At 45.4% G+C, this 22,532-nt stretch overlaps 1 protein-coding gene across 1 annotated transcript in view; it reads left to right on the top strand.

The window, feature by feature from the left end:
- nmbr (neuromedin B receptor) overlaps positions 1-22,532 on the top strand; it is a 255,458-nt gene that overhangs the window by 208,233 nt on the left and 24,693 nt on the right. Inside the window, exon 2 of the mRNA XM_085977288.1 lies at positions 15,341-15,689. Coding sequence (XP_085833414.1) covers positions 15,341-15,689 — 349 coding nt within the window. The remainder of the gene's footprint in view (positions 1-15,340; positions 15,690-22,532) is intronic.

Genomic DNA, 22,532 nt, shown 5'->3' on the forward strand with positions numbered 1-22,532 from the left:
AAGACACACTCTACAGTGAGACACTCTCTACAGTGAGACAGTCTGTAAAAATGAGGCTCGATCTACAGTGAGACACTCTCTACAGTGAGACACTCTCTAACAGTGAGACATTCTCTACAGTGAGGCACTCTCTACAGTGAGACACTCTGTACAGTGAGACACTCTCGACAGTGAGACACTCCCTAACAGTGAGACACTCTGTACAGTGAGACACTCTCTATTGTGAGGCACTCCCTAACGGTGAGGCACTCTCTACAGTGAGACACTTTTTACAGTGAGGCACTCTTTAACAGTGATCCACTCCCTCCAGTGAGGCACTCTCTACAGTCAGACACTCTCTACATTTAGCAACTCTCTACAGTGAGACAGTCTCTACCAGTGAGACACTCTCTACAGTGAGACACTCTCTACAGTGAGGCACTCAATTCAATTCAATTCCATTCAAATCGCTTTATTGGCATGATAAGGTACATCTTATGTTGCCAAAGCATCGAAAAACATTTATGGTTGAACACATAAACGCAGATCTATCCATACAGTGTATAAACAGATATATCCCTGAGTGTATAAATATACATTTGTATAATTTGTATATACTCTTTTCTTAGGTTTAATGGTTGTCCCTCTGTTTATGGCAAGCTGTTACATAGTGTGCCGCTAAGCTTACACAGTTTCTCTGTTCCCCTAGTAGGTATGGGAGTTTTTGGTCGTCATTCAAATTTCTGAACTCAGGGCATACTTTTGTGAATTTTGGGTAGAAATTCTATCTGATGCCCTGATATTTTCCACAAGCTGTGAGGAAGTGCATCTCTGTCTCCACCACTCACTGACTGCAGTGAGAGCATATCCTGTCCTCTCTTGGCAGCAGGGTCTGTCTGTGTCTGCCTTTTTCGATGGCCAGGCTATGTTCACTAAGTCTGTACCTTGTCAAGGTTTTTCTCAGTTTGCTATCATTTACCATGGTCAGGTATTCAGCCATGTTGTATTGTCTGTTTAGGGCCAAGTAGCAAATGAGTTTATTTTGGGTTTTTGTTGTTTCTGCCCAATATGACAGATATTTTTCCTTTTGCTTAGTGACAATTGTGTTGGGTCGAATTCTCTGTGCTACGATGTCACTGTCCTGGGGCTGGTTATTGTTAGTAGTGTTAGTAGTTACTTCACTGAGTCCCAGGACTAATTGACTGAGGGTATTCTTCTTTATGGTCCTCTCTTGTCATTTCAGGGCTTCGTAATGATAGCAGTGGGGGTTGCTCATTTTTAGGTGTTTCCAAAATTTGGTGGTTCTTTTTTGGACAGTAATTATTAATGGATATTGGCCTAGTTCTGCCCTGCATGCATTGTTTATGGTTTTCCTTTGAGTCAGGAGGATACTTTTACAGAATTCTGCATGTAGGATCTGAATTGGGTGTTTGTCCCATTTTGCAAATTCTTGTTGTGTTAGTGGTCCCCACACCTCACTGCCATAGAGTGCAATTGGTTCAATTACTGATTTAAAAATTTTGAGCCAAATGCTAATCGGGATTCTCTACAGTGAGGCACTCTCTAACAGTGAGACATTTTCTGCAGTGAGATAATCTCTACATTCAGACATTCTCTACAGTGAGGCACTCACTAACAGTCAGACACTCTCTACACTGAGGCACTCTCTACAGTGAGGCACTCTCTGCAGTGAGACACTCTCTACAGTGAGGCACTCTCTGCAGCGAGACACTCTCTACAGTGAGGCAACCTCTAACAGCGAGGCACTCTCTTGAGTGAGGCACTCTCTGCAGTGAGGCACTCTCTGCACTGAGGCACTCTCTACAGTGAGGCACTCTCTGCAGTGAGACACTCTCTGCAGTGAGGCACTCTCTACACTGAGACACTCTCTGCAGTGAGACACTCTCTACAGTGAGACACTCTCTGCAGTGAGACGCTCTCTACAGTGAGACACTCTCTACAATGAGGCACTCTCTGCAGTGAGACACTCTCTACAGTGAGACACTCTCTACAGTGAGACACTCTCTACACTGAGACACTCTCTGCAGTGAGACACTCTCTACAGTGAGGCACTCTCTAACAGTGAGACATTTTCTGCAGTGAGATAATCTCTACATTCAGACATTCTCTACAGTGAGGCACTCACTAACAGTCAGACACTCTCTACACTGAGGCACTCTCTACAGTGAGGCACTCTCTGCAGTGAGACACTCTCTACAGTGAGGCACTCTCTGCAGCGAGACACTCTCTACAGTGAGGCAACCTCTAACAGCGAGGCACTCTCTTGAGTGAGGCACTCTCTGCAGTGAGGCACTCTCTGCACTGAGGCACTCTCTACAGTGAGGCACTCTCTGCAGTGAGACACTCTCTGCAGTGAGGCACTCTCTACACTGAGACACTCTCTGCAGTGAGACACTCTCTACAGTGAGACACTCTCTGCAGTGAGACGCTCTCTACAGTGAGACACTCTCTACAATGAGGCACTCACACTCTCTGCAGTGAGACACTCTCTACAGTGAGACACTCTCTACAGTGAGACACTCTCTGCAGTGAGACACTCTCTACAGTGAGGCACTCTCTAACAGTGAGACATTTTCTGCAGTGAGATAATCTCTACATTCAGACATTCTCTACAGTGAGGCACTCACTAACAGTCAGACACTCTCTACACTGAGGCACTCTCTACAGTGAGACACTCTCTGCAGTGAGACACTCTGTACAGTGAGACACTCTGTATAAATGAGACAATCTCTACAGTGAGACACTTTCTAACAGTGAGGCACTTTCTAACAGTGAGACACTGTACAGTGAGAAACACGACAGTGAGACTCTCTCTAACAGTGAGACACTCTCTACAGTGAGGCTCTCTCTAACAGTGAGACACTCTCTACAGTGAGGCACTCTTTACAGTGAGCAACTTTCTACAGTGAGACACTCTCTACCAGTGAGCCACTCTCTACAGTGAGACACTCTCTACATTGAACAACTCTCTACAGTGAGACTGTCTCTACCAGTGAGACACTCTTTACAGTGAGACACTCTCTACAGTGAGACACTCAATTCAATTCAAATCAATTCAAATCGCTTTATTGGCATGATAAGGTACATCTTATGTTGCCAAAGCATTGAAAAACATTTATGGTTGAACACATAAACGCAGGTCTATCCATACAGTGTATAAACAGATATATCCCTGAGTGTATAAATATACATTTGTATAATTTGTACATACTCTTTTCTTATATTTAGTCGTTGTCCCTCTGTTTATGGCAAGCTGTAACATAGTGTGCCGCTAAGCTGACACAATTTCTCTGTTCCCCTAGTAGGTATGGGAGTTTTTGGTCGTCATTCTAATTTCTGAATTCATGGCATACTTTGTGAATTTTGGGTAGAAATTCTTTCTGATACCCTGATATTTTCCACAAGCTGTGAGGAAGTGCATCTCTGTCTCCACCACTCCCTGACTGCAGTGAGAGCATATCCTGTCCTCTCTTGGCAGCCGGGTCTGTCTGTGTCTGCCTTTTTTGATGGCCAGGCTATGTTCACTAAGTCTGTACCTTGTCAAGGTTTTTCTCAGTTTGCTATCATTTACCATGGTCAGGTATTGAGCCATGTTGTATTGTCTGTTTAGGGCCAAGTAGCAAATGAGTTTATTTTGGGTTTTTGTTGTTTCTGCCCAATATGACAGATATTTTTCCTTTTGCTTAGTGACAATAGTGTTGGGTCGAATTCTCTGTGCTACGATGTCACTGTCCTGGGGCTGGTTATTGTTAGTAGTGTTAGTAGTTACTTCACTGAGTCCCAGGACTAGTTGACTGAGGGTATTCTTCTTTATGGTCCTCTCTTGGCATTTCAGGGCTTCGTAATGATAGCAGTGGGGGTGCTCATTTTTAGGTGTTTCCAAAATTTAGTGGCTCTTTTTTGGATAGTAATTATTAATGGACTTTGGCCTAGTTCTGCCCTGCATGCATTGTTTACGGAATTCCTTTGAGTCCGGAGGATACTTTTACAGAATTCTGCATGTAGGATCTCAATTGGGTGTTTGTCCCATTTTGCAAATTCTTGTTGTGTTAGCGGTCCCCACACCTCACTGCCATAGAGTGCAATTGGTTCAATTACTGATTTTAAAATTTTGAGCCAAATGCTAATCGGGATTCTCTACAGTGAGGCACTCTCTAACAGTGAGACACTCTCTACACTGAGGCACTCTCTACAGTGAGGCACTCTCTACAGTAAGACACTCTCTACAGTGAGACACTCTCTAACATTGAGGCACTCTCTAACAGTGAGACACTCTCTACAATGAGGCACTCTCTACAGTGAGGCAGTCTCTACAGTGAGGCACTCTCTACAGTAAGACACTCTCTACAGTGAGACACTCTCTAACATTGAGGCACTCTCTAACAGTGAGACACTCTCTACAATGAGGCACTCTCTACAGTGAGGCAGTCTCTACAGTGAGACACTCTCTAACATTGAGGCACTCTCTAACAGTGAGACACTCTCTACAGTGAGACACTCTCTAACATTGAGGCACTCTCTAACAATGAGGCACTCTCTACAGTGAGACACTCTCTACAATGAGACACTCTCTACAATGAGACACTCTCTACAGTGAGGCACACTCTACAATGAGACAATCTACAGTGAGACACTCTCTAAAGCATTACACATCCGCCCCATATCATCCAGCCACTAATGGATTGTCCGAGAGGTTTGTTCAAACATTCAAGAAGGCTATCAATGCAATGTGTAATGAAGATATACCCCTACAACACAAGGTGGATAACTTCTTGTTTGCCTACCGAAATGCGACACATGCGGTTACCAACCAAACTCCAGCCATGATGTTCTTCAATCGAAGACTACGATGCCGCTTGGATTTGGTTAAGCCAAACGTCAGAAGAGATGTGGAGAACAGGCAGTTTCAGAATATGAATGAAAGGCCGACCAGGAGTTTTAAAATAGGTCAACCAGTTTTGGCCCGGGACTACCGCACAGAGAAATGGCAGCCAGGAATGATCTGTTCACGGCAAGGACCTCTAATGTGTACCGTGGACGTTGGAGAGAGCATTGTAAGATGCCATGCTGACCAGATTCTAGAGTCACTGGAAAACGTCAACTCCACACCACGATCTGATACACCTGGCGATGAAACCGAAGTACCAATTGCATCTACCGCAGAATCGGTGATATTGGAAGCAGACGACCCAAACAACGACATTGATCCCGACGCAACCTTGCCAGAAGAACCTGATATCCCTAAGAGGCGTTATCCAGACAGAATCAGGAAGCCTCCTCAAAGACTGAACTTATAATTGCTTAACTTCAACCAATGTATCTAGCAACCGTAATTGTAATTGTAATTAGTTATTATTTAGTTGTTAAATTAATGTTATGTACTGTTTATCTAGAAGGGGAGGAATTGTTGTGTATGTACCTTTAAGGGACTAACTGGTCTCAGACTGCAGTACCGGCAGTGACCACCCCTGTATAAAAGGCCCTAGCAGGCTTCTGTAGTTTCAGTTTCCAGGTTGTCCCCATTCAGTAAAGACTTGTTATAATCAACTCCTGCAGTCCGTGTCTCAATTATACACGGACATAATAGTGGTGAGCCTTCATCTTGAACCGCTACAGTCCGTGTGGTGAAGGTGCTCCCACAGTGCTGTTAGGGAGGGAGTTCCAGGATTTTGACCCAGCGACGATGAAGGAACGGCCAATATACCTCCAAGTCAGGATGGTGTGTGACTTGGAGGGGAACCTGGAGGTGGTGGTGTTCCCATGCGGCTGCTGCCCTTGTCCTTCTAGGTGGATGGGGTCGCAGGTTTGGGAGGTGCTGTCGAAGAAGCCTTGGCGAGTTGCTGCAGTGCATCTTGTAGGTGGTACACACTGCAGCCACAGTACGCCGGTGGTGGAGGGAGTGAATGTTTATTAGAAACATAGAATCATAGAAGATAGGAGCAGGAGTAGGCCATTCGGCCCCTCAAGCCTGTTCCGTCATTTAATGAGGTTATGGCTGATCATCCAAATTCAGTTCCCTGTCCCTGCCTTCTCCCCATATCCCTTGATCCCTTTAGCCTTAAGAAATATATTTAAATCCTTCTTGAATATATTTAATGAATTGGCCTCAACTGCCTTGTGTGGTAGAGAATTCCACAGGTTCACCACTCTCTGGGTGAAGAAATTCCTCCTCATCTCAGTCCTAAATGGCCTACCCCTTATCCTTAGACTGTGACTCCTGGTTCTGGACTCCCCCGTCATCGGGAACATCCTTCCTGCATCTAGTCTGTCTAGTCCTGTTAGAATTTTATACGTTTCAATGAGATCCCCTCTCATTCTTCTAAACTCTAGCGAATATAAGCCTAATTGACCCAATCTCTCCTCATACGTCATTCCTGCCATCCCAGGTATCAGTCTGGTGAATCTTTGCTGCACTGTCTCCATGGCAAGAACATCCTTCCTCAGATAAGGTGACCAAAACTGCACATAATGCTCAAGGTGTGGTCTCACCAAGGCCCTGTACAACTGCAGCAAGACATCCTTGCTCCTGTACTCGAATCCTCTCGCTATGAAGGCCAAGATACCATTTGCCTTCTTAACCGCCTGCTGCACCTGCATGCTTACCTTCAGCGACTGGTGCACAAGAACACCCAGGTCCCATTGCACTTCCCCTTTTCTCATCTATTGCTGTTCAGATAATAATCTGTCTTCCTGTTTTTGCCACCGAAGTGGATAACCTCACATTTATCCGCATTATACTGCATTTGCCATGCATCTGCCCAATCACCCAACCTAAGTAATCTCAACAGAGGCCTTAACCTGTTTTACATTAGAAATAAGAACATAAGAATTAGGAGCAGGAGTAGACCATACAGCCCGAGCCTGCCCCGCCATTCAATAAGATCATGGCTGATCTTCGACCTGAACTCCACTTTTCCGCCCAATCCCCATATCCCTTGATTCCCCTAGAGTCGAAAAATCTATCAATCTCAGCTTTGAATATAATCAACGATTCAGCATCCACAGCCCTCTGGGGCAGAGAAGTCCAAAGATTCACAACCTTCTGAAGAAATTCCTCCTCCTCTCAGTCCTAAATGGCCGACCCCTTATCCTGAGACTATGCCCCCTAGTTCTAGACTCTCCAGCCAGGGGAAACAATCTCTCAGCATCTACCCTGTCAATCCCCCTCAGAATCTTATATCTTAGATGTGAACAGAAACATCAAACTGACATAGTAAAGCTGTTGTCCAGTATTCTTGCCAACAATTTCTAGCCATTTATGTTTCCATTACATTCCTGCTATGTGGTGTGAATGGATCCCTGATAGATGCATGTGCTAATCTATCTGCGCCTGGCGTGGCTTTCTCATGTTGTGTTTGATTTGACTTTAAAGGCCATGATCACGACACATTCACACTGTAGTTTCATTTTGTACTTGTCTCTTTTGCTGTGTATATTTTTTTGATCCCGTTTCCCACAGGCTTACCCTCAGTAACTGTGATAATTGATGTTTACACATTCTCACTGTTAGCTGTATTTATGTGGTAGTTCGTTACTGCTCAGCTGTTGGGTTCTGTTGTGACTGGGATCTAAATGTGTTCTGTTGCTTGTATTCCAGCCCTAGTGTCTCATGTTCTGCAGTGAACCCCGACATTGTAAAGAATCTTGAAATAACTGTTAATTGATTCATGCATGGCTGGTCTTATTTTGGTCGCTTTCTCTTCCTCATCTAGATGTTTGTTGTTTTAAACAATCTTCTGTTGTTTGCTTGAATAGTAATGAATTTTGTCTTATGGTTATAACCACTTTATTTTTTCTAATTTAACATAAAAGCAATCTAAAAGCGGAATATAATTTCTTCAGCGTATAACACAATTTACAAGTGGAGCTTTGTCAGCAGATTGGAACGTATGCATGCACTCAATTCTTGTAGGTTTCTCTCTCTTCAAACTTAACACAAAATGGTTCTTTTTTATACTTTATTCTCTTTATCAAACTGGAAGTGGCTTTGCCTTATTTAGTAGTCTCTGGTCAATGCACTGTCCTTCAGCCGATTCTTACACACACGAGTTTACATTTCTCGTACGTCAACATCCATTCGCGTAGGTTGCAATGGTATGTGGTGGGATGTTTACAGTATAGCACTACTACAAACATCCCAAGGCCTTACTTCAATCTTGAACTCTGGCTGTTGCTAGGATGATCTGTAATTCTTTCTCTCTCTCTCTCTCAACTGTTGCTAGGCTAGTGTATCTTTCTCTCCCTCAATGTTGATCGTCATCCTTAGACATGGGTTCAGTTTCCACATGCACACTGATGACACTCAACTCTACCTCCCCACCACTTCTCGGGATTATAAACCACCTCTACCTTTCGAGGAGTGGGGTGGGTGGGCGGCGGGAGGGGGGCGCGACCACCAGCTCCCCATCAAAGTTACGGCAGGAGATCAGAAGAATCCTCTTGCAATCTCCCGCTCCGCCACCGTAACATCGGTGCAATCCGCAATTATCAGCATAAAGAGCCGTAAACACATGTCCTTCTTCGCATAGGGTTTACCAAGCAAGATCTTTGGTGACTTTTCGGAAGCAGATTGCTGAATAGAGTCGGTACAAATATCCTGCAGGCAGGCGCCATGTTTTTTTTGCTGTGCACTCCTTTAATTGTGTCTCATGTGTCACTGAGTCCAGACATCATAGAATCATAGAAAGTTACAGCACAGAAGGAGGCCATTTCGGCCCATCGTGTCCGTGCCGGCCAACAAAGAGCTATCCAGCCTAATCCCACTTCCCAGCTCTTGGTCCGTAGCCCTGCAGGTTAGAGCATCCCAAGTGCACATCCAAGTACTTTTTAAATGTGGTTAGGGTTCCTGCCTCTACCAGCCTTTCAGGCAGTGAGTTCCAGACCCCCACAACCCTCTGGGTGAAGGAATTTCCCCACAAATCCCCTCTAAACCTTCCCCCAATTACTTTAAATCTGTGCTCCCTGGTTTTTGACCCCTCTGCTAAGGGAAATAGGTCCTTTCTATCCACTTTATCTAGGCCCCTCATAATTTTATACACCTCAATAAGGTCTCCCCTCAGCCTCCTCTGTTCCAAGGAAAACAGACCCAGCCTATCCAGTCTTTCCTCATAGCTAAGATTCTCTACTCCCAGCAACTCCTTGTAAATCTCCTCTGTACCCTCTCTAGTGCAATCACATCTTTCATGTAATGTGGTGACCAGAACTGCACGCAGTGCTCTAGCTGAGGCCTAATTAGTGTTTTATACAGTTGAAGCATAACCCCCCTGCTCTTGTATTCTATGCCAAGGCTAATAAAGGCAAGCATTCCGTATGCCTTCTTAACCACCTTATCTACCTGGCCTGCTACCTTCAGGGATCTGTGGACATGCACTCCAAGGTCCCTTTGTTCCTCTACACTACTCCGTGTCCTCAGGAGAGAAAGACTTTTGCACCAGGTTTATATCCCTCAGGGATGCGAGCTCCTGGTTTCAAACCATTGCATTTTTACCTTATCAAGTAAGGGCTTTGGGGGACCCACCTGAGGTAATAAATAGACTGGTGCCTTGTTCTTTCACCCCCGTTAAAAATGAATCTCCTGCAGAAAAAAATCATAACTACCGCCTCCACAGAGCTTCCTGCACAACTGATGGAGCTTTGATTCCTTGTGGAGTGTGGAATGTGGAGCGTGGACTGCAGCTGTGAGCACCAGCTGCTCCCCTGGCTACTGATAACTGAGCTTATTTTGCCAGATGTGAGAGCCTCTCATTGTTTCACGTTGTTTATATGGATTATATTTTGTTGATTTGCTGAGGGAAATCACCAAACAATTTATTTTGTAATTAATGTGTCTGTATGTCTGTGAATGTGTATGTTTGTCTGTGTGTATGTGTGTGTGTGTGTACGTGTGTGTGTACGTGTATGTGTGTGTGTGTATGTATGTGTGTGTGTGTATGTATGTGTGTGTATGTATGTGAGTGTGCATGTATGTGTGAGTGTGTCTGTATGTATGTGTGTGTATGTATGTGTACGTGTGTGTACGTGTGTGTGTGTGTATGTATGTGTGTGTGTGTATGTATGTGTGTGTGTGTGTATGTGTGTGTATGTATGTGAGTGTGCATGTATGTGTGAGTGTGTCTGTATGTGTGTGTACACGTGTGTGTATGTATGTGTGTGTGAGTGTATGTATGTGTGTGTATGTGTGTGTGTGTATATGTGTGTGCATGTATGTGTGACTGTGTCTGTATGTATGTGTGTGTGCATGTGTGCGTGTGAGTATGTGTATGTACGTGTGTGTATGTGTGTATATACATGTGTGTGTATGCACGTGTGTGTGTGTGTGTGTATGCACGTGTGTGTGTGTGTGTGTATGCACGTGTGTGTGTGTGTGTATGCACGTGTGTGTGTGTATGTGTGTATTCACGTGTGTGTGTGTGAGTGTGTGTGTGTGAGTGTGTGTGTACATTTGTGTGTGTGTGTGAATGTGTGTGTGTGTGAGTGTGTGTGTGAGTGTATGTGTGTGTGTGAGTGTGTGTGTGTGTGTGAGTGTGTGTTTACATTTGTGTGTGTGTGTGAGTGTGTGTGTGTGTGTGAGTGTGTGTGAGTGTATGTGTGTGTGTGTGAGTGTGTGTGTACATTTGTGTGTGTGTGTGAATACGTGTGTGTGTGTGAGTGTGTGTGTACATTTATGTGTGTGTGAGTGTATGTGTGTGTGTTGGTGTGAAAGTCACGCTGCCGAATAACTAGCTTCCGCCTCAGTGGAGGTTAACATGCCATTTCGCGGAACATAGCTCTTGGTTCATTTAAAAGTCATGTGGTTCACTTCTTGTTGAGCTATTTCATTCGCCTGATTACATCTGATGTTCCAACGACCGACTTAACTAACTGCGGGCGTTAAATTAAAATGTAAATTAGTGGCAAATCATGCCCTAATGTTTGGGCAGGAGATAAGTTTAATTACCCTGCATCTACCACCTACCTAGTATTATTAGCCGCAGCGCATTCACTTTCCCCCAGGACTATTATGAAGAAACTTATGCTCACTGAATGTATATTTATTAACTATTCCAGCGTCTGGCTGTTTGAATTTACTTTGCAATGGAAAAGTTGTAAACAAAATGAAAATCCCACATGAAAGGCCAACATCGATAATTCTGGAGACTACCAAGGCTTGAAAGAGTTGGGGAGGTGAGGTAAATCAAAATATCAGTTTGGTGACTCCAAGCCTAGGTTTTCGCAAGGACTGGAGTGGTTCAAGAAGAAGGCCTACCACCATCTTCTCAAGACCAACTAGGGGTGGACAATACATGCTGGCCTTGCCAGTGTCATCCACATCCCAAGAACAAATAAAAGCTTGTGGGAGGAAGGGAAGGCTAAGGGAAATAAGGAACAGACTTGAATTCCTGGGAAAAATTTGAGTTAGGAAGTTAAGATACGTCAAGAATGAGAAAAAGCCTATGGTCTCACCAAACGTTGTCATCCCAGAACTCTGACTCTCCAAGCCCTCTAAAGCATGAGTCTCCACTCTCTAGTCTGACAGATTATTCCAGCTATTTACCACCCTTTATGCAAAGAAGTTCTTTCTGATATGTGATCTAAATTTATTTTTCACTATTTATGAACTATTCCACTTCAGTGTTTTGAAGTAATATTAGGAAGGCACAATTAAGTCTTGATTCCAAGTCAAGAATGCAGGGAAGTGGAAGAGTAGAGAAGGATGATGCATTTGCTCCTTAGGAGGAATGAGAGCGGGATGTTCAAAGGAACGCTGACCAGAGCTTTGCAGAAATAGTGAGGAGAAAGGATGTGAGGGAGAAATCAGTAACTAAGTTTGCATCGGAGAGGCTGCACTGCAGAACATTCCAGAGAGGAGTCACCAGGGGTGATTCTGAAGCAGAAATGAGGCACTAGTGCCCCCAAACTTTGCAATGCGAAAGTTGTAAACAAAAGGAAAATCCCACATGAAAGGCCAACGTCGATAATTCTGGAGACTACCAAGGCTTGAAAGAGTTGGGGAGGTGAGGTAAATCAAAATATCGGTTTGGTGATTCCAAGCCTGGGTTTTCGCAAGGACTGGAGTGGTTCAAGAAGAAGGCCCACCACCAAACTGTGGGGGAAGGACTTACCGCCCCGTTCCCGGTGACGATGAGGCCTATCATCCCCAGGGCCTACCGTTAGTCGGCCACAGCTCTCACCTGAGTTAGGCGCTAGGTCTTTTTAATCTGCAAATCAGGGTCCTTTGATGCTGCCTTTCCTACATTGCAACAGTGACTGACGTAAGAAAACTACTAGGCACTTGGTCTGAGTATTAAACAAGGCTTTAATCAACTGTTTTTCAACATGGAGATATAGTTGTGTCCTTCACTAGTTCCTGTTAAAGAATGTCCTGAGCAAGCTGGGCCCATGCCCGAGTATTTATACTCTCCCCAGACAGGGCCACCAGCAGGCCGCCCAGTATTATTTAAGTCATTTCCACATGAATGACAAGATTCATGTCAGTGACTACACTTCCAAAGTACTTCATTGGCTGTGAAGCGCTTTGGGACATCCCGGGGCCATGAAAGGCGCTATATAAATACAATTCCTTTCTTTCTTTAGGGATCAAGATTGAGAAATAAGAAGGAAAATAGCCTTAAGAAAAAAGCTCATTTACATTAAGTTTCATTTTATATTACATTCTGTCAAATTTTGTCTGATAACGCTCCTGTGAAGCGCCTTGGGCCGTTTTACTACGTTAAAGGCGCTATATATAAAATACAAGTTGTTGTTGTTCTAGTTAAATCTTAGAATTAAAGACTGCAAAAGCAACTAACAGTACCATGCCTGTACAGAGGTTAACTACAGCCAGCTTCTGGGCCTGGCTTGCCGATGTTAATGTTTAGATTCGCTTTATCACGCTAAACTAGAGACTCAATATCACTGTTTTGGTTGGATGGCTCCTTCAGTGCCATGCTGACCCTCAAACACCAACGCTTTCCTGTACAACCCGGGACCATAAGACGCCAGAAGGGAGAATGAGTGTGGGTAAAGGGTTAGGGAATGCAGATGCCTATGGAATAGCGCAGCTGGAAACGGCCATAGGCTGGGAGATGAAGAAGGGAAGCTTCTGAAGGGTTGATCGACTGCAATGTGAGTCTCTCCTGTGGAAAAGCATCCTTTGTAACCTCGGTGTTGGTCGTGGTTATATATTTAATATATAACCTTTAATAAATGGTGAGCGTTTAACTCCCGTGTCCAGGAATTAATCCTTGGTGCAGAACTGCAGCCTTTGTCAATATTGGCCCAGAAATTCGGGTCGGGGGCTTCCCGCGGGTACAAGCCCCCGACCTGCACTTACCTTGCGCGCCGGCAGTTGTGCTGTGGGCCCCCGTGGAATTCCGATCCTGGGCCTGGTCCAGCTGCCGGTGCACAGTGCTTGCGTATCCCAGGGGCACAGTTAGTTCGATGCATCCCCTGGGATCATGTGGGCCATGGAGAGCCAATCAGAGCAGGGAATGCTTCATTCATAAGTTTGACAGGAAGAGCTGTCAAAACTTAGAAATACTACAGGCCCCAAAACATCACTAAATCTTCAAATAAATTTTTAAAAATCACATTTTTTAAATAAACTATAAATTACATGAAATAACTATTTTAAACAATAATTTAAATTTTTGAAAAAAATAATTTTATTTTCTAACGGGGCTAAAAGTAAACTTATCTTTCTTTAAAGTATTTAAAAATAATAAACCTGTGGAAAAAAATGTTTTAATTTTAATTAATTCACCACTTACCTTGTAAAAATGTGTAAGTTCTGGAGACCTACCCTCCCGGGAAAACCTGCAAAAAAAATGTAAGTTCGATGCACACGCGCAGCCTCTCCTGCGCACCCGTTCGACCTCTGAACCCCTTCTTTCAGGGGAACGGACGTGCCGGTTTCCCGCGCATGCGCAGTGCATGCAGGAAACCGGCACTTCCATTGGGCTTACGGGTGAGTACCCCGTGCGTACTCACCCGTAGAGACCCGAATTTCTGGGCCAATATTACTGTATTACAAAAGTCACATTCCTGACAAGTCCACTCTGGAGAAACTGAGCATAGTCTGTTGGAAGAAACAGGCTTCAACAACAACAGCAACTTATATTTATATAGCGCCTTTAACGTAGTAAAATGTCCCAAGGCGCTTCACAGGAGCGTTAATCAGACATAAATTGACACCGAACCACATAAGGAGATATTAGGACAGGTGACCAAAAGCTTGGCCAAAGAGGTAGGTTTTAAGGAGCGTCTTAAAGGAGGAGAGAGAGAGAGGCGGAGAGGGCAGAGGGAGGGAATTCCAGAGCTCAGGGTCAACACAACCGAAGGCACGGCCGCCAGTGCTGGGACAAAGGAAGTGGGGGATGCGCAAGAGGCCAGAATTGGAGGAGCGCAGAGTTCACAGGCAAACTGGACCTTGACTTGATGACTTGATTCACTGACACATTTTAAGGAATTAAAAAGACATGACTTCTTGATAGATGGACTGACCATCTTCCGTGTTTTAGGAGGAAGCTAGATAAGTACACAGGGTTGCCAGCTCTGGTTGAACGTATTCCTGGAGGATGCCTCACATGACCTCCCACTTCTAGCAGCCCTGTATGGTCAAACTGCGTGTCTTCCCCATCTCTAATAGTTTTACAACTAATAAACCACAGTGTACAAAGAAAATGAAAACAAAAACACATCCTTTATTTCAACGCTCCTATAATTTTTCTCCCAGCTTGCTCACAGCGGTGTCCAAGAGATTAATCTTTATGACCTGGAGACTGCAGGGAAATCCTGGAGGGTTGGAAACCCTATTACATGAGGGAGAAAGGAATAGAAGGATATGTTGATGGGGTGAGATGAAGAAGGGGTGGGAGGAGGCTCGTGTGGAGCATAAACACCGACACAGACCAGTTGGGCCGAATGGCCTGTTTCTGTGCTGTAAAATTCTATGTAAGATTATTTAATATTATGAAAGGGTTTGATAGGGTAGACATAGAGATGTTTCCACTTGCGGGTGAGACCAGAACTAGCGGCCATCAATATTAAATAGTCACTAATAAATCCAATAGGGAATTCAGGAGAAACTTCTTTACCCAGAGAGTGGTGAGAATGTGGAACTCGCTACCACAGGGAGTGGTTGAGGTGAATAGCATAGATGCATTCAGGGGGAAGCTGGATAAACACATGAGGGAGAAAGGAATAGAAGGATGTGGATGGGGTGAGATGAAGAAGGGTGGGAGGAGGCTCGTGTGGAGCATAACCACCGGCACGGACCAGTTGGGCCGACTGGCGTGTTTCTGTGCTGTATTACTTGGCGACTGGAGTAAAGTCGGTACGTGTGCATTTTTTGTTGTTGCAGGTACAAGGCGATTGTAAATCCCATGGACATCCAAGCATCCAGCGCAGTCCTTCACACCTGTCTTAAGGCGGTCACCATATGGATGATCTCCATGATCCTAGCCATTCCAGAGGCTGTATACTCACAGGTGGTGCAGCACCACAACGGGGAGAACGAGAGCTTCAGCGCCTGCGTGCCGTACCCACTCTCCGACAAGCTGCACCCCAAAATCCACTCAGTGATGATATTCCTGGTGTACTACCTCATCCCCCTCGGCATCATCAGCGTCTACTACTTTCACATCGCTCAGAGCTTAATCAAGAGCGCGCATGACATGCCCGGAGAAAGCAGTGAGCACGCCAAGCGGCAGGTAAGTTATCGGAAATCACTGTGGCCCGTTTAGACAGGCTAGATGCTGGAAGGATGTTCCCGATGGTCGGGGAGTCCAGAACCAGGAGTCACAGTCTAAGGATAAGGGGTAAGCCATTTAAGACTGAGATGAGGAGGAATTTCTTCACCCAGAGAGTGGTGAACCTGTGGAATTCTCTACCACAGAAGGCAGTAGAGGCCAATTCATTAAATATATTCAAGAAGGAGTTGGATATATTTCTTAAGGCTAAAGGGATCAAGGGATATGGGGAGAAGGCAGGGACAGGGTACTGAATTTGGATGATCAGCCATGATCTCATTGAATGGTGGAGCAGGCTCGAGGGGCCGAATGGCCTACTCCTGCTCCTATCTTCTATGTTTCTAGATAGCGGGGCCTCCGAGCCGGTCACCGACTCAGAGATGCATTTAAGGGGAACAACAACAACAGCTTGCATTTGTATAGCGCCTTTAATGTAGTAAAACGTCCCAAGTTGCTTCACATGAGCGTTATCAGACAAAAATTGACACCGAGCCACATAAGGAGATATTAGAACAGGTGCTTGTTCAAAGAGGTAGGTTTTAAGGAGTGTCTTAAAGGAGGAGAGAGAGAGGTAGAGAGGCGGAGAGGTTTCGGGAGGGAATTTCAGAGCTTAGGGCTTCGGCAGCTGAAGGTATAGCCACCAATGGTGGAACGATTTTTTGTGGATGCTCAAGAGGGCAGAGTTGGAGCAGCACAGAGATCTCGGTGGGGGCGGGGGGGATGTTGGTGGGGGTAATGTAGGGCTGGAGGAGGTTACAGAGACAGGGAGGGGCAATGCCAGGGAGTTAGATAAACATATGAGGGAGAAAGGAGTAGAAGGATATGTCGATAGAGTGAGATGAAGGTGGGCGGAGGCTCGTGTGGAGCATAAACACCAGCACTGACCAGTTGGGCCAAATGGCCTTTTTCTGTGCTGTAAATTCTATTTAAGTTCAAAACAAGCCCAGGCAACACAAAATTTAAAAGTTTTTAAAAAAATCAAAAGTGATTGCAATTCAGAGAAACTGACCTTTCCGTTGTGGTATCAATTTCACGTCTTCAGAGAGATGGTGTGCAGCCCAAGTGAGGGCAACAGGTGAGAACCACCTTGAAGATTAGTTGGGAATGGAACTGATTTTTGCAACAAGATTGCATTTGGAAAAGCAACAACAACAGCAACAAGAAAAGGCTCCAACATGAATAAATGCAAAGACTGGGTCTTGGAGGGGACCGGCATTCCCTGCTACACAGGGCCTGATTAGAATCAGAAGCACATCCAGTGCATTGCTGCTCAATAATAGATCATTCCAATGTTGTTAGCATTACCTGGCAAAGTAACCTGAAGACCCCTGTCAGACATGTTTATATTTAATTTATTGCTTTTAATTTATTGCTTGTAACCTTATGTCAGAGTCTCTACTGAACAGTTGGAAATGTGATTCCGACTGCAGATTGAACATTCCGTCGGCTTACAACAAGAACAGTGTTAAGTCTGTGAATTATTTAGTTAATTAAGACACAGACTAATGAGTAACAATAAAAACAGGTCTTTACTGGTTGGAGGTAGGGACTATACTGAATACAAGATTACTGCACAGTGCTTATATACCGGTGTGTTCACCCCCGGTATTACGTCTACAGCAGCCTGAGAAAGTAGTACATCTCTTAAGGTGGAACAGGCTTAAGCTCTCTTAAGGTGGAACAGGTTACATACACAACACTCCTCCCTTCTTAGCTTTATAGTCATCCCCCCATTTAACCTAACGTAATAACAGATATACATATATAACTTCATGTTTAACGTAACATAATAACATATATACATATATAACTTCATGTCAAAACAGATCACAGATTCAGTCTCTGCGGAAAACAGTTCACAGATTCAATCTCTGTGGTGTAGTCGGTTCACGTTACTCATTCAATAGTCCTTTCATGGATTTAACAGCTTGAACTTCCGAACTGATTTGGCTCCGTTCGGAGGGACCACGTGTGTGATCTGGTAGAGGTGATAATGGTTCAGATGGGTCATCTTCTGTTCCGACTTTTCCTTTTCTGCTTCTTGGATCCTCTCTGGGCTCCACTGTCAGCTGCCAGCTGCATGCAAAGTTTCTCCTTCTCTTCCTCCTTTTTCAATAGTAGCGCCACCATCTCCCGGTGTTTCTTAGACTTTTTGTGATTCATCATGGTTTCTGCACTTTGGGAGTTTTCATCACAAGCTGGGCAGACCAGGTCACTATAATATTCAGTGTCACTCAATAGGTCATGGTAATATTCGGTGTCGTCCTGATCTAGGCCAGCGAGAGGGTCTTCTATTTCCTCCATACCCAGCTGGGCGTTAGCCAGCTTTTGTTCCAAGTCCAGACATCTTTCCTGAAGAGACTTCTTCATGCGTACCTCTTCATCCAGCTTTTTCTGGGCTTTCAGCAAGTCGTTTACTAATGACCTCATTTGAGATTTTACTACTTCAACTTCTTTTGGAGATTGATTGATCGGACTATTCAATCCCTCTACCGGAGCAGCTGTTTCAGCGGTCTGTTGTTCTACGTTGACGTGAGTCAGCGTACTTTTGGCATCCAAGGGCTGCTCTGTTGCAGTCATCTCAGTCTGTGTTGCCACCTCAGCTCTTCCAATAACCTTTGAGAGCTCCGAACCCCTTTCGTTTGAATATTGAAGTTCGTGTTCAAGTTTTTCCCATTTCAGAGTCCTGTCCTTCAGCATATGCAGGAGTTGGCTGATCGTTAACTCCTCTGACATCAGACGTTTTGTGTGCTCCTGCTCCATTTTCTCCATCAGCTGCTTCTGTTGTCTTTCCAGATTCTCCAACTCTATATCAAAGAACTCTTTCGTTGCATTCAACTCTTGCTCAAAACGGCGAAGCATTTGTTCTAATTGCTGTTGTAGTTTGAAATGGAGTTGAGTTCGAGCCCGGTGTCCCTCAGAAATGGGCACATCAGTAGACTTGCCAGACTCAGAATCCACAGTTAAACTATGTTGTTGTTGCTCAGTGGAATTCTGTGCTGAAACTTTGTCTTTTGCACCTGAGTTGGGCTTACCATCATCCGTTCCAGAGTCTGGGCCGACTATCTTCACCGAGTTCTCACTCGTTATTGTTTGTAGGAAATGCCAGTCCATATTCATTTTCCTAATCCACTCCCGTCCTAGTAGTGGAGGACCTCCTTCAGATATCACATATAAGTCCATTATTTGACTGTCTTCGCCCTTGTGGACCACTGCAACCTCTATTTTCCCGATGGGGTACACTCTTTGCCCCGTGTATGTTTTCAATATAATCCCCGTATCCTGTAGGGGAATATGTTGGAATAACTTTCCATAATCTTTCTTATTTATGACCGTCAATGTCGATCCAGTGTCCAATTCCAGTTTTACTTGGACTCCTTCTATCTGAAGAGTGACCCAAATTGTCTGGAGGTCTGCACCCTTACCAGCGTTGAGTACTCTTAAGCTAGCCAGTTCATTACAGCTTGCGTCTGAATCGGACTCCTGTTCGGTCACCTTGTGTACCTTTGCGTATTTTCCTTGCGGTGACTTCTTGTTGCTGGTCTTCTTCCCTGACCTGCATACTCTAGCTATGTGTCCAAGCCTACCACAAGTTCTACATTCTTGGTTTTTAAACCAACACTGGTTCTGATCATGCGTTGTCTTTCCACAACGATAACATTTGCCAGAACTCACACCCAATTTGTGTGCACTGAGCTCCGGTGACCGTAGCTGCATTACTGCCGTGCCTCTCGCTGCGGCTTCGTGTGCTGCTGCCATAGTGACCGCCTTCTCAAGCGTCAGCTCATTCTCGAGCAGTCGCTTTTGTGTATCCTGTTTAAATAAACCACACACAAATTTGTCTCGTAGTGCATCTGTCAGTCCCGTTCCAAACTGGCAATATTTCGCTAATTTACGCAATTCTAGCAAATATTCAGCATTGCTTTCATGCTGTAGCTGCCTTCTGTCATAAAATTTAAATCGTTCCGCTAGCATCAGCGGCGTGGGGTTTAGATGATCTTTCAGGACAGTAACAATCTCATCGAACGTCTTATCCGCCGGTTCATCTGGTGATAACAGGTGTTTCAATTGCCCGTATGTCTTCGCACCCATTAAATTTAATAATGTTAGAGCTTTATCTTGGTCACGAATTTTATTGGCCTTACAATAATTTTTTACTCTTTCAACATACATGGCCCAATCTTCGAGGTCACTATCAAAGGTGCTAATATTCCCGTGTTTAGGCATTGTAGATTTGCAATTTCTCAGATTTTATTTTCTTTACTTGTTATCAAAGATGGCGGCTTCCCGCTCTTGCCGTCGTCCTCCGCCCACAAAATGGCAGTTTTCCCGCGCTTGGCGGTCTTCACCCGTCCCCCGACGCCGTCTCCCTTCAGCCCCCGAGTGCGGCCCTTATCTTCGCCGCGATCGCCCGAGTGCGGCCCTTATCAGCGGATGCGATCGATGGCCCGGCTGCGCCTCGCACTTGAAAGCGGCCCGGCCCTTATCAGTGCTTCCGATCAATGGCCCGGCTGCGCCTCGCACTCCAAAGCCCTTATCTCCCGATCGCGATCGATGGCCCGCGCTGTGCACCGCGGCTCTCGCGCCTTCAATTTCTGCAGCCGCTGCCCTTTCAGCCCGAGTGCGGCCCTTATTGGTGGTTGCGATCGATGGCCCGGCTGCGCCCCTCACTTCAAAGCGGCCCGGCCCTTATCTGCCGATCGCTATCGCCCTGTACCTGTCTTCCCCAGCCCTGTCTTCTACTCCGGTTCACAAGCTGATGGAGGCTTCAGGGTCCTAATGCCTGTCGCTTCCAGTGGGGTGGTGTGGTTTGAAACCTCTCTTCAACCGCCGTGGAATAACTGCCGCAGGGTAAGAACCTGACTCGTCGCCAGTGTTAAGTCTGTGAATTATTTAGTTAATTAAGACACAGACTAATGAGTAACAATAAAAACAGGTCTTTACTGGTTGGAGGTAGGGACTATACTGAATACAAGATTACTGCACAGTGCTTATATACCGGTGTGTTCACCCCCGGTATTACGTCTACAGCAGCCTGAGAAAGTAGTACATCTCTTAAGGTGGAACAGGCTTAAGCTCTCTTAAGGTGGAACAGGTTACATACACAACAAACAGAGGTCGCTTTAATTCTCCGCTCCGCTCCCTCTCTGACCTCTCTGTCCTCGGCCTCTTACACTGTTCCGATGAAGCTCAGCGTAAGCTCGAGGATCAGCACCTCATCTTTCGATTAGCCATGTTACAGCCTTCTGGACTCAACATCGAGTTCAACAATTTCAGACCCTAACCTCGGCCCCTAGTTTTTCAGATGGCAGGTGTTGACGATTCTGCCATTCCCATATGCACTTCATTTAGACCCATCTTTTGTTTCTTTACTTGTCCCTTTGCCATCTCCTTTTGCCTTGCCCCATCATCCCTTTTGTCTTTTAATCTCTCCTGCCTTCCATCCTATCTCAGACCTTGCCTTTTGTTCTGTCCGCCCCTCCCCCCTTTCCCTGCCCCTACACCTGCTCAAAAACCTGTTCCATCTCCAGCTTCTTCCAGTTCTGACGAAGAGTCATTGACCTCAAACGTTAACTCTGTTTCTCTCTCCACAGATGCTGCCTGACCTGCTGAGTATTTCCAGCATTTTCTGTTTTGATTTCTGATTTCCAGCACCCGGCAGTATTTTGCTTTTGTAAGAATAGAGGTTGCCTGGGTTTGGGTGCTGTGTTGAGGTAGCAACAGTAAGCCAGCAACACTGGGAGCTGACTGTTAACTGCGCACCAGTGTCAGCTGTGGCTCAGTGGGTAATGCTCTCTCCGCAGGGTTAGAAGGCTTTGAGTTGGGGCAGTCGGGAGAGCAGGAAGCCAGTAACTGGTGAGTTTAAAAGCTCACCTTTCGCGGGCTTTTTCTTTCACAGCTGGTGCAGTCAGGAGAGCAGGAGGCCAGTAACTCTTATATAAGTGGAGCTGTTCCTAAACCCGAAACACTACAGTGTAGTGTCTCCCACCCTTCCACCTCCTCTAACCTTTTAGGGGTTAGGGGAAGTTGAAAAGGTAGGTTCAATTTATTTTATTTCAGGAGCCTAACCTAGGTGGAAAAGGTTCCAGGACAGGAGGCGGCAGTGAAAATACAACACCAGAAAACAGATAGGTGACTGGTTGGTGAGTACTTTCACAAACTTATTCTAAGTAGAATTCAATAATTAAGCTAAATCGTAGTAAATAAAAGGGTCTTGTAAGGGTTAAGTCATGGAAGGGCAGCTCAGACCCGTGTCATGCTCCTCCTGTGCCATGTGGGAAATCAGGGACACTGTCCCTGACAACTATGTGTGCAGGAAGTGTGTCCAGCTGCAGCTCCTAGCGGACCGCATGGCGGTGCTGGAGCTGCGAATGGACTCACTCTGGAGCATACGCGATGCTGAGGATCTTGTGGATAGCACATTCAGTGAGTTGGTCACACCGCAGGTAAAGGCTAGCTCAGACAGTAAATGGGTGACCAAAAGGCAGGGTAAAGGCAGGAAGGTAGTGCAGGAGTCACCTGCGGTCATCTCCCTCCAAAACAGGTTTACCGTTTTGGGTACTGTTGGGGGAGATGACTTATCAGGGGAAGGCACCAGCAGCCAGGTTCAGGGCACCATGACTGGCTCTGCTGCACAGAAGGGCGGGAAAAAGAGGGATAGGGCTATAGTGATAGGGGATTCAATTGTAAGGGGGATAGACAGGAGTTTCTGTGGCCGAGACCGAGACTCCAAGATGGTATGTTGCCTCCCTGGTGCAAGGGTCAAGGATGTCTCGGAGCGGGTGCAGAGCATTCTGAAGGGGG

The sequence above is a fragment of the Somniosus microcephalus genome, chromosome 3, assembly GCF_052327205.1.
Source record: "Somniosus microcephalus isolate GS21.2 chromosome 3, FLI_Smic_1.0, whole genome shotgun sequence".
In the NCBI taxonomy this organism is placed as follows: Eukaryota; Metazoa; Chordata; class Chondrichthyes; order Squaliformes; family Somniosidae; genus Somniosus; species Somniosus microcephalus.